We start from the raw sequence: 16,297 nt of genomic DNA, 5'->3' as shown, positions 1-16,297 counted from the left end.
ACAGAACACAGCACAGGGCTGAAGAAAGTCAATCCAGTGGGATTGGGACACGCATAGAGGTGGGCTTCTCAATATCACAGCAAATTCCATCTTAACTTTTAATACAGTTGGGGCAATGCCTTAAAATAGAGAACTCAGAATCTTCATGTAAAAAACAAATTCACAGTTTTACCATAAACAGAAACCTGTAGCGCTAGGTGTGCCTTTTTTTCTTGCAAGCTGGGACTCCCACTGATTGTCTTTCTTTCTACACACAGGCTGAGCAAAAAACAATCACAGCTGTAGTTTTAATTTCCCCCATTCTGATTGAAAGGCTACAATTACCAACATGCAAAATAACGCGAACCGGAATAAATCTAAAGAAACACAATGAGAATGAAACGATCACAGCCCCAGTTTTCTTTCACATGGCATGCAGATGTATGCACCCCTTCTTTTTCTAATCAGCCATCATTTGTACCTCTTGGCGACAATGGCCACAATACACATTTCCCATTTACTTTTGATATTGATAGTTAATCCCTTGTTGGGACACTGCCCAGAGTCCTTTAATGCCCGATGCGGCCTCTCATCTCACAGTGCACACAGCTTTTTGACTCTATTCTTTGCAGTACAAGGAGAGGGAGGGGGCAGGGGAAGAGGACCAGGGACTTCAGACACCAAAATAAACCAACAGTGTTCATTTTGGCTGCTGGGAAGCCTCCGGCGAGCGTCCAGTGGCTCGCGATCTACTGGTTGGAGACCCTGCTCTCGACCTATACTTTGCTACGCCATCGTACCCCAGGTTAGGTTAGGTTCTGCTCTGCTGTTTTATGTGACCCTTTTGCCAGGATATTCAGCCGAATGAGGTAAGAAGGTATTTGTGTGCCCAAACGAAGGGCCCACAATTTGTAATGACTTGGACATGACCTCCCTATCGGTTGCCCACAAATACATCATAGCCTGGCCAAATCAGAAGTGACAATCAGCCTTTCTAAGGGGGTCACAATACAATTCAGCTAGACAAGAAACCCATAACTAGCAACTGACAGCCAGCCACTTATCGCAGGCAGCCCAGTGGTGTATTGAGACTAAAACTCTGGGCTGGGGAACAAAGAAGGACCTACGAACCCACATCACACTCCGAACCAAATTGCGGCATGTTTGAGTGACAGAGCATTAGCGACGCATCCCAGCAAGCAATTCCAGCGAGTACAATCCCTTTGATGGCCATGGCCAGGTAACGAAGTACAACCGTGGTGTGCCATCATCAAGATGCAAAGAATAGAAAATGTTGGCTCTCTTCATTTGTGAATCATAATCTTGCATGTGTGTGGTCATTCACAAATAGAAATGAAAACAGATTGCAATCACAGGTTAACTAACAAGATGTGTACCAAAGCTCTTTCTAATATATTTGTTTACACAATGAAGATACTTTAAAAAACCGGGAGCTGCTTTTGCAAAATTTTGCAATACAATATAAAACATGTTTAAATGCCAATAGAGACAGGGAAATTATGCACTTGTGGTTAAACTTATGGCCAACAAAAGAAGTTTTAGCAGAAAGACGATTGATTAAAGAGTCAGATAACATTTGTCGGTTTTGCCAACTAAAAGATAAGAAAGAAAATTTGTATCATTTAATCATTGAATGCTCGAACCTGGTTTCCGCAAGAAAAATTCATTTTTCAGACAAGTATCAATTTCTTGCTGAGGTAAATCAGGATTTACATGGAAATAATTGTCTCTGCACAGTTAATGGGAATTAGAATAGCAACTGTTAATTTCTTGAGCCCCTTAAAACTCTGATATGTGAACGGGTATGCATTAGCGTTTCACTAACTAAGAAATGTAAACATAGAGCACACAACCAATGGGTCACAAAATGACACATGGATATATGCAAATATGTGTAGTAACTTATCTCACTGTGGCCGACGTGTACAAAATAAATGTATAAGTCAAATGATATGCCTAAGTGGTTCACTAGAGAAGTGTTCTCCTGTTCGGCACTTGCATTTAAGGTTCACGTATATGTCTATGTGATGTACATTGTTTTTTTTTAATATGTAACTAAGAAAATGAAACTTGTAAATGTTTCTTTTATGTCAATAATAATATTGTAAAAGTTGTATAATGCAACTATAAACAATAAAAATAAAAAAATATAAGACAGGGAAATTATTAATGTATTATAGTATATACTTTGGCTTGTGCTCTACAAAACGGTGTCTGAAATCACCATTCCAAAATGGCCACCATTGTTCTGGAAATTGTTTTCCTTCTGTTTTTCGCAGAGCAGAATCGGGGAAACAACAAAGAAAGTGAGTGTGCTGCGAGTGACATGCGGCCAGTGCTTTAAGTGGGGTGAGAAAACGAGGGGGCTCCAATGAGGGTGTGTGGCCTAAATAATGGCCATGGCCCGAAGTGTCCCCAACACAGGAGAATTAAAAAAAAGGGTCTTTCCTCGCTGTCCGGTTGCGAACCCGAAATCCTTTTGTTGACAAGTCAGTGTCCCATAAACGCCAACATACTGTGACCAAAAATCTGTAGGAATCTTAAAGTTTCATAAATATTGAAAAAATCGGTATTTGTTGCCACTAAATCAGTAGGCGGTAGGACTGCTTAAAAAGCGGTATCCTACCGCCTAAATCGGTAGGGTTGGCAAGTATGTAGCAGGTGCCGGAGAGGGGCGCTGCGTTGTGCAGCTACGTGGAAGAAATAGCACATTGCACTTGCAGGCGGGTGGAAGTGGCAAGACTTGCGAAGGGCGGGGCTGAAACGTGCGGTTTCCTCCCGGCTCCTGAAGCAAGCTCACACCTGCCAGAACTCATTAGGAGGAGTGGTTCGCCATTGCTTCAGCTGCTCGCCCCAGCATGTAAATGACTGGCACCGGGGAGCTGAGGTACGATGAACCATGTGGCTGTTGATATCCAGAAGTTCTGGAGCGGATCTCATGGGTGCCTCTGACAGTCTAGGGTGGTTGCACTGGCGCACTGGTCTGCTAACTGCTGCCAGTAAGAACACACCATTATAAAAGCAGCAGCTTGGACACCTCCACTCTGAAGAACGTTCCTCGGATTCTGTGTACTTGCGCACCCTGCAACCATGGCTGAACAGGCTGCTAAATCCAGGTAAAAAAAATAATTATTATTTAAAAAAAACAAAAATAAAACGGTATTTGTTGCCACGAAATCGGTAGGCGGTACGACTGCTTAAAAAGCGGTATCCTACCGCCTAAATCGGTAGGGTTAGCAAGTATGGTGTCCCATCGTGCCGTGCTGTTTCATGGGTGGTCAAATGTGTCTGTTTTATTCAATAAACGGCTGGACACATAAAGCCTGCTTCATGTGTCCAGCAGTCTATTAAATGAAACAAAAACAATCCAGCATCTACGTAATAGAGTCACAGGGTGGCAGAGAAATGCCAGTCTCCTATTTGGATCCAGGCCATGCCCTCCACCTCTCCTCACCTCTATCCACATGAGTAACACCCGTCGCTCGCTGATCTCCCAGTCGTTCCAACATAAATTGCTCTGACATGACTTCTGTATGCTTCCATATCACTAGCCTGTGCAGTTACAGTATCTAATTATTTCCGTTCTACTAAATCAGTCATGTTAGACACCCTTGTCTGCTAGGGTCTTCTCATTCAGTCCCTGAATTGGATCACTAATCTGTAACACGTGGTCCACTTTAGCTTGGCCATGCTTTATGTTCACTGAAACACCTTTAATCTTGATGTCCTTTTCACTGGTCATGTGTCCACGAATGCACTATGTATTGGTCCTGGCTTGCCAGCTCAAGAGTGTTCATTGCGCGCATACTTTCACAACCAGTGAAAATGCCATTCACAATATATGTGCAGTGAATGCCTTCATTCCCCCCTGTGCCCTTTAAAGTGGGTGCTGGACTCTTGTATTTCATTCACTGGACTGCTTGACATGGGCTTTATAAGTCAAGCAGTCTATTGAAGAAGGAAAGTCAAGCAGTCTGTTGAAGGAAACAGAAGAAATCCAGCATCCCCGAAATAGCACAGTGCGACGTGACACTGACTTGTCACCAGCATAGGACAATACAAAACGTGTGTTTCTTCGTCTTTTTTGTATTGCTCCCTCAGCTCACACCAGCAACCAGACAGGGAGGAAAGGCACTTGCATTGTGCTATTTGTAAGTGCTGGGTTTCGTTTGTTTCAGTCAACAGACTGCTTGACACGGAAAGCCTGTTACGAGCGTTCTGTGTCGAGCTGGCTATTGAATGAAACAAAAAAAACAGCACTTACCGAATATCACAGGGTGATGTGACACTGGCTTATCACCGACCAGGTTTGGGTTCGAGTCCTAAGCACTGGACAATAAAAAATAAAAGTTCCTTTCCTCTCTGGTTGTTGGTGTGAGCTAAGGGAGCCCGCATGCAGCGCCAATCGCATTGTTTTGATAGGCATATTAATTCTGTTGATGACAAGTGCGACTGTATGTGATAATTGACAGGTTATCAACAATGTCCACTGTGACCTCGTTTTGTGATGCCGGGACAGACAGCGCTTGAGAAACGAAAAGCTCACGAGTCCCCCCCCTATCACCATGGATTGCTGCTAACGGACGTAGAAGATATTTATCCTCGTATCCCCCGACTCAGGAAAGTGTGGGGGGGAGATAAGTCCCTCCCTAATTCCTATGTCCCCGCCACAGCAATGCGCATCGCGATATAGAATTTATATGCTGGCAGATACTTCTAATGCATGGAACTCTTGTGTTGATTAAGTGTGTGTGAGCTATTTCTACACGCAATGCCATGTTAATGCTTATGTTCAAAAGAACAGAATTGCTAAAGCGTACACCAATCTGCATTGTATGTGTGTGCTGCCATTTGCGATGCAATGCCAGACGATGGGCCGCCATAAACACAGATCGTGCCACACTGTACAACCAGTCAGCCCACAGCGCTACGAGGCCATACTAATACCACATAAGCGCTCTGCAAATGCCAGGTAAAAGTAACAAGTATGAAGTTACAGCTGTGATGTTTACTTGACAATTATGCAATCGAATAATTATTTATTTGTATTTGTATTTGTTTATTTATAACGCGCAGACCATCAGGCCCGGGAGCATCAGGGCGCAATTTGTACAGGGTTGCAAGAAAAGAACATACAGGCAGATAGATTACAATAAAAGTATACCAATACAACATAATAATCTTAATAATTACATATATTACACATGGTACAGTGTCCCTAGGCTCCGCAGAGGAAGTATCCCTGAGGTAGTTGGGAAGGTAGCAGACCGGAAATCGTGCTGGGGAACAGGCGGGCTGAGTAAGTAGGACAGATAATTATGAACTTGAGAAGCTACAATTTAAATGTACCTTTTGAAATAATAATTTCAAACTGTGCATTTTCCTTTTGTAGGAGAACACGTTACATGTCAATTCCATATCTATAGTACAGTTGCCACAAATGTCACTAGGAATGTCATCGTGCTGTCACCATAGCACACATCGTGTCACCCCCACCCCCATTTCATGTATCTTTCACGATGCAAGTCGGTCTGTTTCATTCCCTCCCCAGACTGTTGCTCGACACGTGCCCCTCTGCATGCCCCCACGCTACACATGTCAGCCTGTGTGCACAGCGTCAGCACACGTATCCCACTAACCACGTCAGTCTGCACCTCTTCACTTTTCAATCTGGGTGTCCGTTAGAACATGTTTGGAAAAGTGCCCACCTCCCTTCACAGTTTCTTCTGTGCATTTCCTTCTCCCTTCCCGTGCCAGTCTGTGTACCGCATTGTATCTCAGTCCATGTGCAGCGTCCTGCTTCCCAAGTCCTACTGTGTTCACTGCATCCGACACACAGTTGTTGTGGTACCTCATCGTGTCACTAGGTTATCTGCACATCTACCTGCCAGTGTTATGTCAGACTGTGCACCTCATAAATCGTCAGACTATATGTCCTTTCCTCCCTCCCTTCAGGCAGAAGTCAGCTTGCGCCCCTTCCTGACACCACGTCAGTCTATAAACCTCGCCCCCTTCACATTTCAGCCTGTGTCCATTTCTTTCTTAACGTCCCACCGTTTCTTCCTTGCTTCCCAAGTCAATGTACGTATCCCTTTCACCACTCACGTGTCAATCAATACTATATTGCTTATGGTTTAAATAAAACCTGTACATGCGTCCATACGGTTAAAAACATGGTGCTATCAAAACAGATTACAAGGGGCGTTTAGCGAATTTTTACACAGAAGCGGTAAACATGACATAATAGAACTTTATTAAGTTCAGCCGCATCACAACTAAACGTTGTCTATAACAATATTTAAAAGATGTATTCAATTGTGTGTGTACGCGAGTTAGCAGAGAAAACCATTGGTGGCCCTGATACCGGCTCCACTGCGAAAAGAAAACACCTCCCCATCTGACTTTCTTGTTCCCTGCATAATTAAATCAAGCCTACCATCTCTCCCTGCTGTTGCGCTCTTTCACGCTTTCTATTTTTCCCTATCTCCCTTACCCTTCTGTAGATAAGAATCACCCTTGCTCTCGACTCCCCAGGCTGTCTTTGCACAGTCTGTCACTTCACCGTCGTGACCGTCTCTTCGGGGGCCAGTTTGACATTCCTCCCTTCACGTGTCCATCTCATTTCATGCGCCGTGGTCAGTCGCACGGCCGAATTTCTTGGCATGCCAGCGCCTCTTAGGTGCGCCAGCCTCTTTCTGTCACCCTGTCACTCCGCGTCATACTATCTCCACGTATGGGTGGCCCTTCACATGTATGTATGTGTCTCTTACTTAGTTTTAGTCCGTTTCTTCACTAACAAACTCAAGTAAAATCTCTTAGCGTTTCTTCTCGTCAGTCTGTCTCTTCAAAGGTCCGCCTGCGCCCCTGGTTAGTACTGTATGTCTCACTTTTGCTCACATGAAGGAGGATGACGCCGGCGACCTGGAGTCGCGAGGATGCTCAAGTCTGGCCTTGCCCCAACTGCTGATCCCAGTCAGTCTGCTCATTCACTATAGTGAACCAATCACCTATTTCCTCGTTACCAATAGACTAGCCCGCATCCATTCAGCAGCCTCCACAGTGAACTTCAACCTCCTCCTGGGATATGTAGTCCGATCGGCTCGCTCAGACGCTGTGAACCGCATTAATCCGTCAGACTATCTTCGATCATTCCTCAAGGGGCCGAACTACAGTTCCCGCGAGCCACGGCGACTTCCGACCAGGAAAACGAGCGGCACCGATTCTCCTTCACTGGCCGCACTCGACGTTCTTCTATTTCTGTCTGTTACGCTGATCCGCCTGCTGTTGTGTAGGTCTGTTTTCCCAGCTCTGTGCGCGGCTGCTTCTGTCTGTTTTTGCTGAGGCAGGGCTAAGGCGCTCCAGTCCTGGGACAGGCGGGGACTGGGATGGTTGCAGCCAATCACCTCTGTAGGGGAGGGGTCCTGCGATGGCCCTGAACTGGGGACAGTAACATTCCAACGGGATACCATACCAATAACTCCACAAGACTGCTGCCTGTCCAGGTGCATCAGTGACACAACAACTTGAAGGGAAGCCGTCCGGTTCCCAAACAGCGGCAGAGGCAGGCCGGGCGACTCCGCAGGGGCCGCGCCTCCTCTGACAGGCAGCTGCGTTTGTTTTCGGAAACTAAGCCTGGCAACAGGCGGCGGCGGTGGTGGTAACAGAGCAACAGGAGGCGGCCGTTGGAGCCATGAGAACCGGGGGCCAGGATGGAGGGCCATCCCCCGGGGAAGTGCACGAGAAGCCGACCTGACTCCAGGAAAATGAGCGCGCCCCTCGACCAGGGTATAGACGTTGACTTCGACGAGAAGCACGACGAGTATATAGTGTTGCTCCAGCAGCGAAACCGGGTCCTCAAGCAGCTGAACTCCAAGGACCTGATGCAGGTCGAGCTGGAGCGTTTGGAGCAGGGGTTTTCGTTGTATCTGAACGGAGCCAACTCTGAGCTGAGGAGGCAGCCGACCGCCCGCAGCCCCGCCGACTCGCAGAGGGGCGGACCCCACACTGCCCGGGCGAGTGGCAGGGAACCGAGCAGGAGACAGGAGGCCCACCGCAGCCACACGGCGCCAGCCAAGATCCACCGCAAGGGATGGAGTCAGAACCCGGTGAACATTAGAACCGAGAGCGGCCCTCGGGTGAACATAGACCCCCCTTCCAAGTACTCGGAAGATTTCGAAACCTATGAGAGCGTGACCACCAGCATGGAAGGCCCGGATGGTGGTGCCTCTGAGGAGAAAAAAAGTGACTTTAAGAGGAATTACAGTGAAAGCGATGTTAAAGTGCTAAACCACAATAGTAAGAAGCATGCAGCAAAAAACAGCCCTGCAGAAAAGGAGAGACTGCTTTTGAACTTCGAAGATGTGAAGGCCATACGGGAAAGCCTGGAGCTGTCTGTAAGCCACCAGCGGAGTGGGAAGCAGCAGTCCGCTTCCAGCGATGAATCGGACTCCGTGGAAGAGGATTTTCTAGAAGCCACAAGTTTGGAAGCCCTTCACATAGACACACCTGCACGCGTGAAAACAAATCCCCCAAGACTCCAGGAGACCAGAACGCTGAGGGGCTTAGCACCTGGACATTTAGTTGTGCTGGAAATTGGACCCACTTCATGCGCGGTGCGCAAGAAGCAAGAGAGAGTTTTGTCAGCAAAGCGGAAAGAGAATGCAGAGCTTTACATCCCCACCAAGCCTGTGATCGTGAGAAGTAAACCCGAAAGGCCACACTCGGCTTGTTCCATATCCACTGAAGTGAATGATTCGTTGTCCTTGTCAAGACCGTCCAGTCGTCAAGAAAGGCCACTCTCTGCACCGAGGAAGGCTCTACTTGAGAGCAAAGACTGTGAACACTCTGCTACAGAAGTTATAAATGCGATGCAAGCAGAAAACCAGGCCTTGCAGACTGAAGCATGCGCTTCTTCAAAATCTTTAGCTATTGGTCGACAAGAAGGGGTGGCCAACGTAGCCTCTGTAGTCAAAAAGAACCACTCTTCTCCAGAGGAAGCGCAAAGAGATGTTGTTTCAGAAGCCATTGAAAGAATCAGCTTTTTGGAATTAAGTCAGCAGGAAAAGTTACTGAAAGTATTGCTGAAGCTTGAAAATGATCCTTCATTCGAAAATCCTGCGGTTACTGACAACCAGATGGCCAGTATGGAACCTGTAGATCCCGCAGTGAAAGATGTTATTTATGTAACAATGGAGATACTGTCCAATTGGGGGAACCACAGTCAAGTAGGATTGACAGAAGTTCAGTTTTTTGATATGAGGAATCAAAAGATTTTTGTCTCCCCACATGATGTAAATGTCAGGAATGCTGATTTGACGGGAGATCTGAGCTGCCTGGTAAATGGTAAAACAAAAACCACGAAGGAGCGCTTCATGTGGACGTGCCCTTTTCAGCAACCTGTCCAGCTTTACTTTGTTATCCGCAACCCTCGAAGGTCTTGGGAGTTTGAGATTTCTAAGATCAAGATTTGGAATTACAACAAAGCGCTGAGTGATCTTGACATGGGTGCAAAGGATGTGAAAATTTACATGGACGAGATTCTTGTATTTGACGGTACGTTAGAAAAAGGCTGCGGAAACCAAGTATTTGATTACAGCTACACTATAGAGCTGCACAATTTCAAATCTGAGAGCTCCACTGTGTCTGGTGATATGGAAAAGGTTGACCGCAACTATTCATTAACTGTAAACGCTGACCTGAATGACAGTCTTCCATGTGTCAATGAAAGCATTGGTCCATTTCAAGGTCTGCCTTCTGAGGCAGAAACTGGGGCTAGTGAAATTACACACTGCGCACATCTTCAAGCAAAAGATATTGTTTCATCAACAGAAGACCTCTCGCTAGTTACAAAATCTTACTCTACAGAAGGATTTCTGAACGAGAACCCTCATGTGGCAGATTCACAGAGCTATCTTGACCTCGAAATCCCTATGAAAGAACAACTTGAAAGCCTAACCGGTAGAAAAATAAGTGACGCTAATATCAAAACGCCATCTTGGTTGCAGTCACCCTCTGGCATCAATGAATGGAGTCTCAGCTACAGCAAGGAAAAACCACCATGGCTGGAAGCAAAACCTTCACTGGACATTGATATACAACTTAAATCGGAACATGTTGTAAATGACTGGCCTGAAGCAATAGAGGATGATCTTCAGAGTCATAAAAATGAATTGGGAAGGTCCATTCGAAAAGTTACTGAATCTGAAAACTCCAATTCATTTCCCCAAAAAGCTTCTGCAGATGATTTTGGCATGTTTCTTGACCGAGATTGTCACACTCCTGAGCGTGCCGTTAGTGGGCGGCGAGGTGTTCTAAATTCAAAGAAAGAAAGTTTGATTCATGAAAATTGGAAATGTTTGCCCAACCCTGATTTTCAGCCCCCTAACAAATCCTTAAAAACACCCAGAGCCAGATGGAGGAGTGAACAAGACAGCACGCTCATGGAATCCTGGAATTCGTTGCTAAAGTTTAATCGGTCACAGAGAGGACGTATCTCCAACTTGGAGTTTGAAGGGGACATTTTTGATGAGTTTATTCAGCAACAAAAGATCGCACCACCGCCTAACAGGGAAAGCCAAGGGAAGCAAAAGACACCCAGAAAGGAAGGAATGCAAGACCTGCAGAATGAACTTGAAATCGATCCTTCTTTGGAATCCGAAAAAGACGATGGCAGTGATTTTGAAATTCCAGTGTTGCCTTCTGGAAAGCATTTGCTCATTAAAATTACCTCTACATGGGGAGATAGGCACTATGTCGGTCTGAATGGAATTGAAATTTACAGTGCCAATGGAGAGCCTGTACAGATTGCCAAGATTCAGGCTGATCCACCAGATATTAATATTTTACCAGCATATGGCAAAGATCCCCGTATAGTCAGCAATCTCATAGATGGTACAAATCGTACACAAGATGATATGCATTTATGGCTTGCACCGTTCACTGCAGGCAAGCCTCACTATGTTCATTTGGACTTTGTAAGTCCCTGTCAAGTCGCCATGATCAGAATTTGGAATTACAATAAGTCCAGGATACATTCTTTCCGAGGGGTGAGAGATATTGAAATCACGTTGGATGAGAAATGCATCTTTAAAGGAGAAATTGCAAAGGCTTCGGGGACATTGTCTGGAGCATCAGAGCAGTTTGGAGATACAATATTGTTCACAACAGATGATGGCATCTTGGAGGCAATGTCTCAGTATGATGAGACGTTTGAAGTGGACATGGAAAGTTTGCCCTTAGGATATACAGAAGAAATTAAGAGACCCCTCACTGCTGGTAATGAGGAGCTCGAGCGACCATTTACACAAGCAGGCTTCAGGACAGATGAACAGTTACTTGACGATAATGTAATCCTGACGGACAATTCCCAGGAAATTGTTAATCAGGTTTCAGGAGTTTACAGTGGAAAGTGCCTTCAACTTAATTTTACATTGTCTTGGGGAGACTCTCATTACCTTGGACTGACTGGACTTGAAATTGTAGGGATGGATGGCCATGCTTTGCCCATCAGCATCACTATGATTTCTGCATCGCCAAGAGATTTAAACGATCTTTCAGAGTACAAGGATGACTCTAGGACGTTAGACAAGCTTATAGATGGAACAAATGTCACAAGTGACGATGACCATATGTGGATGGTTCCGTTTACTTGTGGAGGAGATCATACAGTCACTGTTGTCTTTAATGACACTACACGTATAGCTGGTTTACGCTTCTGGAATTACAATAAATCTCCTGAAGACACATACAGGGGGGCAAAGGTAGTTCACGTTTCTCTTGACGGGCATTCCATCTCTCCTCCCGATGGATTCCTTCTTCGGAAAGGACCAGGTAACTGTCACTTCGATTTTGCTCAAGAAATTCTCTTTGTTGACTATTTGCAGGCTCCAAAGTTGACTAAACATCACACAAGGGGTGATTTCAGTAATATAACGCAGGCAAGTATGGATTATGAGGCACCACTGATGCCATGCGGTTTCATATTCCAGTTTCAGCTCCTAACCAGTTGGGGGGATCCTTACTACATTGGATTGAATGGGTTGATGCTCTATGATGAAAATGGGGAAAAAATTGCACTCACAGAAGATAATATTGCCGCTTTTCCTGATAGTGTAAATATTTTAGACGATATAAGTGGTGATGTCAGAACGCCTGAAAAATTAATTGACAATGTGAATAACTCAAATGATGGTAGACATATGTGGCTGGCTCCAATCCTTCCTGGCCTGGTAAATAGAGTTTATGTAATCTTTGATCGACCTACAAAGGTGTCCATGATAAAGCTTTGGAATTATTCCAAGACCCCTCAAAGAGGAGTTAAAGAATTTGGTCTTCTTGTGGATGATTTGCTTGTTTACAATGGAATCTTGGACATGGTGAGCTACATATCACATGGAATATTACCGACCTGTGACCCTGTCATCCCGTACCATAGCATCCTTTTCACTGATGACGAAAAGGTTTTCCAACGAGAGAGGAATACTGTAATTAGTAATCCAATAGAAGATCAAGATGTCCGAATGATGAATGAAAATAAGGTTGTTCGAGACACAAAGAAGAAAAACACCATAGACCTAGCTCTTCGTCCCAAAACCTGTTTAACTGATCAGGATCTTGTGAGAAGGAGAAAATACTGAAGTTATGGTCATCATATTTGTATTCAATATTCCACTCCCATTATTTATTTTTTGGTTAATTCTGGTGGGTATCCAGTGATCATAAAATGGAAATAATCTCGTTTAACATAAATCTAATCTGAAAATTATCTTTAGAAAAATAAAGGTCACTGGATTAATTTTGTTGTGGGAGTAGCTGGCAGTGAGGGAAGTGTTGGCTTTGCAAACTCCAGAAAGACAAGAGTGGTAACTTTGCTTTGCAAGCTATAATTCCATTGCTTCCTTTGCTCCCAGTGCCAGGTTGGCATAAAACATTTTTTAGAATCCACCTGCAAAAGTACATTTTTATTGTCAATCTGCTTTGTGGGTTGGTGTTAGTAGTACAATATGGTCTTAAATGTTTTGCTGTAGAAGAGTGTTCTGCAATCTGTGGTTCTCCTAGATGTTTTGGATTATGGCTTCCATGATCCTTTATTATTAATTATCTGTCTGGGGCTGATGGGAGTTGTAGTCTAAAACATCAGGAGAGTCAACGGTTGATGTGGGCAGAAGAGAAAAGATGAGCAAAGCCGCCCCTCAGTTTCAACAAATGTATAATTCAATATTATTTGGCAATAACATTGTTGTAAGCAATTTACTGCACAATGCTACCGTTTTTAAATGACAGTATAGCATGGAACTCAAACTTTATTTAGTTTGGAGATCTTATCACATGAAAACGAAAAAAAAAGGTAACTGCTTCCAAAAATAGATGAGGGCCTTGCATTAATATTTGAAATGGCTTCTGTTCGAATTTTAATACTGTTTAACAGCTCACTGTTTTATGGAACCGACAGCCCATTGGTAGTGCTTTCCAAGTTTGTCATTTCAGCTACTCTAAAGGTATCTGGCTTTACAGGGGTTTACCTCCTAGGTGACAAACAAGCCATACCACTTCTTAAGAGCAATGCTACATTTGATGGAGGAAGTAACCAAGCACTTCTTGTGGTCGGCTGGGAATATAGTGGCATGTGCAAAACCCGTAAGGCCTATATAAATTCACTGTGTGTAGTTTTGTTGCAAAAAGTAGTCGCTACAGATAGCAGGTGACTTTGAGCTGAACTGAACTAGACTGCAGAACACCGTACATGTTTTAGAAAATTGGGGGAATGAAATACTAGCAACACACTCTTTTTGGCAAAGGTCCATGCATTGTTAGTTATATGATTACATTTTTCTTTATACATAAAGCATGGTCCATAATTGTGCACTTTTTCAAGATAGGTTGTTGCTCTTGAAGGGAATGCTTGATAACCCAGCAATAGAAGAAAGTACACTTTCAATGATCGTCATAGTGGTCAAAATATTTTTTTATCTGAACGTTTCCTCAGTGCCTTAATTAAAGCTGGATTGTTCAGTTAGTGTGACGTTGGGTTATGAAAATGAAACAATTGGTTAAGGAGGCATGTCTGTTGGCAGACCAGTGTGTGTATTTTGTGGATTGAATGAGTGACTGTTGCTACAGGGACATGATTTTTCTTATCACTTGTACTATTGGCTAAGATTGGAGTTGACATTAATGGTGAATTTGATCTACAACCACATTTTTCAAGTCACCTTCAATTAATTTATGACCTCCAGTGTTGTCGACCCCCCACCCCCGCCTAACTGGTTGTGGTCTTGAGACGCCCACCCAGTAGTAAATACAAAGATTGCCTCCCCACCCCTCAGCTGGGACTGCCGAAGTTCTGACAGCAACTTGTTTCTGGTGCTAATCCTCAAATGCTGCAACTGTGTCAATAAGTACGTTCTGAAAATAATCCTGTTTACAAAAAAAGTCTTGTTGAGAGGATTGGAGACACCAAAGACAATGTTGCATTGTTATGTTGCTGTTGTAATTGTGGTCTTGCTTTTAAACTGATGATGTTTGCAGTATATTTCATTTTAAATGTTTTCATTGAGATGTTTTTCTTTCCTACATATTTATGCAATAATTATATAAAATATCTGTATATTTTGTACATAAACAAGAATTTTATCTTTCTTACAAGCCTAAAAATGACGTGTTTGTGTTTTATTCCTGCATGTATAAAAATACTTGAATGATGCAAGTATTATAAGGAGGAGCACTTGCATTCTATACTAATAATGGAACAAATTGAGTCACCCGAAGAAGCCGTGGTTCATACTGGTCTAATACCCGTGGCATCAAATAATTGCCCATAGAGCAGAGTACCTTTACTCATATTAATTAAAATACCATGTATTTGGCAATGCATATTTGATGCTCTTTCAAATGTATGAGGGACCGATTGCGTTGCAACATCACCATGAAGTTTAGCTTTTTTAGTATAGGGGGCTCTGGTAGTTTCCTGGTTCTGCTCGCCACGTATATCAACCCTACGATTCTCCTTGCCATCGTTCATCTACATCAGCATTCCAATCACACAGCATCCACGAGACTAACTGTACTTTTCAACCTGTCAGTATTCTATAAAAAAAATCTATTACTCCCCCATATGCACACAATGTAACACTGCAAACAATTCAAACGGTGCTAAAAAAACAACTCGTATTCCTGCTTCATTCCTTACACGCCACAGGAAGGAAATTTGTTTGCCATGAATCCAACATATGAGCCAATAACTTGGCTAGATAGAAAAGTTAGACTTGAATTGTGCTCATAGAATTATAAATCATCAATTCTATAAGCACTAAAAAAACAAAGATCACCAGTCTTCGTTTTGGCTTACTGGTGCTTCAAGCCAGAAGTTCTTTGTATCGGGTTAATGGGTATGGAAACACAAAGCTTTATTCTTTGTGTATCCTTCTGCATGGAGAAATGGTGCGTTTCATTCTCTGGCTCCTACTGTCAAATAATTTCACCGTTTAACTGCTGGTTACACTTAACTCCTCTCATGTTTGGGTCTAAGGAAAACAATGGTGCATTTGGCTTTTGCGTGGTGAGAAAACCACATCTATCTGTGATTCCTATGGCAGCAGAATCACTGCATGGGGCTGCTCAGTCTCTGTTGCACCTGTCGTCCCCAGGTGTTGAGCCAGAGCAAGGAAAGATTAATCTTGGAGAAGGGCAATGGGTTTGAGGGGGCACTTGGAAAACAAGCATTGCCAAAGCCAATAGTGTGATACACAAGAGCTGTTCCTACCAGTAGTTAATTCAAAATCTATTTAGTAATTTCTTTATGTGAATTCGATCTGTTACATATTAGCATCTCGTTCAAGGAACTTGAGATTCTTAGGTGAAACATTATGGGTCTGATTCACAGAGCATTTTGCTATGGGATTGCGCCATTATAAAACACTTCTATGAATCAGGCCCAGTGTGTCTTGATTCAATCAAGCATTTTAATTAATTTGAGCAGAAGTCTCCATTATCGTGCATAGTTTCTACACAATATTGTAACGTGATTCAACAGTGGTTTGCATATCAACAGTATTACAAACGTGGTAGGGCAAAAGGGTAGTGAGAGTAAACTAGTATATACATTATTTAAAAAACAACAAAGGAGTGGCACAAAATGTCTGAAAAGTCGCAAAATTAATTTCACGAGTAGTCCATAGTTTGGCTTTTGTGTAGGATTGGTATAGGTATTTGTCAGATACTGCCATAATGATGGTCTTAAGATGGCAACAGCTGGCAAATGGTGCGAGTACCTTCATACAAAACTTGTCTTTTGTCAATG

General features: G+C 43.6%; 2 protein-coding genes across 12 annotated transcripts in view; one reads left to right on the top strand and one right to left on the bottom strand.

Annotated features, from left to right (window-relative positions):
• The window catches only part of JMJD8 (jumonji domain containing 8), a 284,182-nt gene extending 277,057 nt beyond the window's left edge, over positions 1-7,125 (bottom strand). For 3 of the 11 annotated variants that reach the window (XM_069647029.1, XM_069647033.1, XM_069647022.1), the window contains exon 1: positions 6,898-7,020. The gene's annotated coding sequence lies outside the window, so the exon portion shown is untranslated. Of the gene's footprint in view, positions 1-6,493 lie in introns of all 11 variants that reach the window. The other 8 variants (XM_069647030.1, XM_069647024.1, XM_069647028.1 and 5 more) reach the window with 7 other exon arrangements.
• A 445-nt stretch (positions 7,126-7,570) lies between these two features.
• KATNIP (katanin interacting protein) lies at positions 7,571-12,782 on the top strand. Its single transcript, XM_069647021.1, has one exon. It carries the CDS (start codon positions 7,710-7,712, stop codon positions 12,633-12,635), a length of 4,926 nt encoding a protein of 1,641 aa, XP_069503122.1. The 5' UTR covers positions 7,571-7,709; the 3' UTR covers positions 12,636-12,782.
• Positions 12,783-16,297: the final 3,515 nt, after the last annotated feature.

This window comes from Ambystoma mexicanum, chromosome 2q, assembly GCF_040938575.1.
Source record: "Ambystoma mexicanum isolate Mex_15411 chromosome 2q, UKY_AmexF1_1, whole genome shotgun sequence".
Classification (NCBI taxonomy): Eukaryota; Metazoa; Chordata; class Amphibia; order Caudata; family Ambystomatidae; genus Ambystoma; species Ambystoma mexicanum.
The sequence above is the reverse complement of the archived record's forward strand: the minus strand, read 5'-3'. Positions and strand labels throughout refer to the sequence as shown.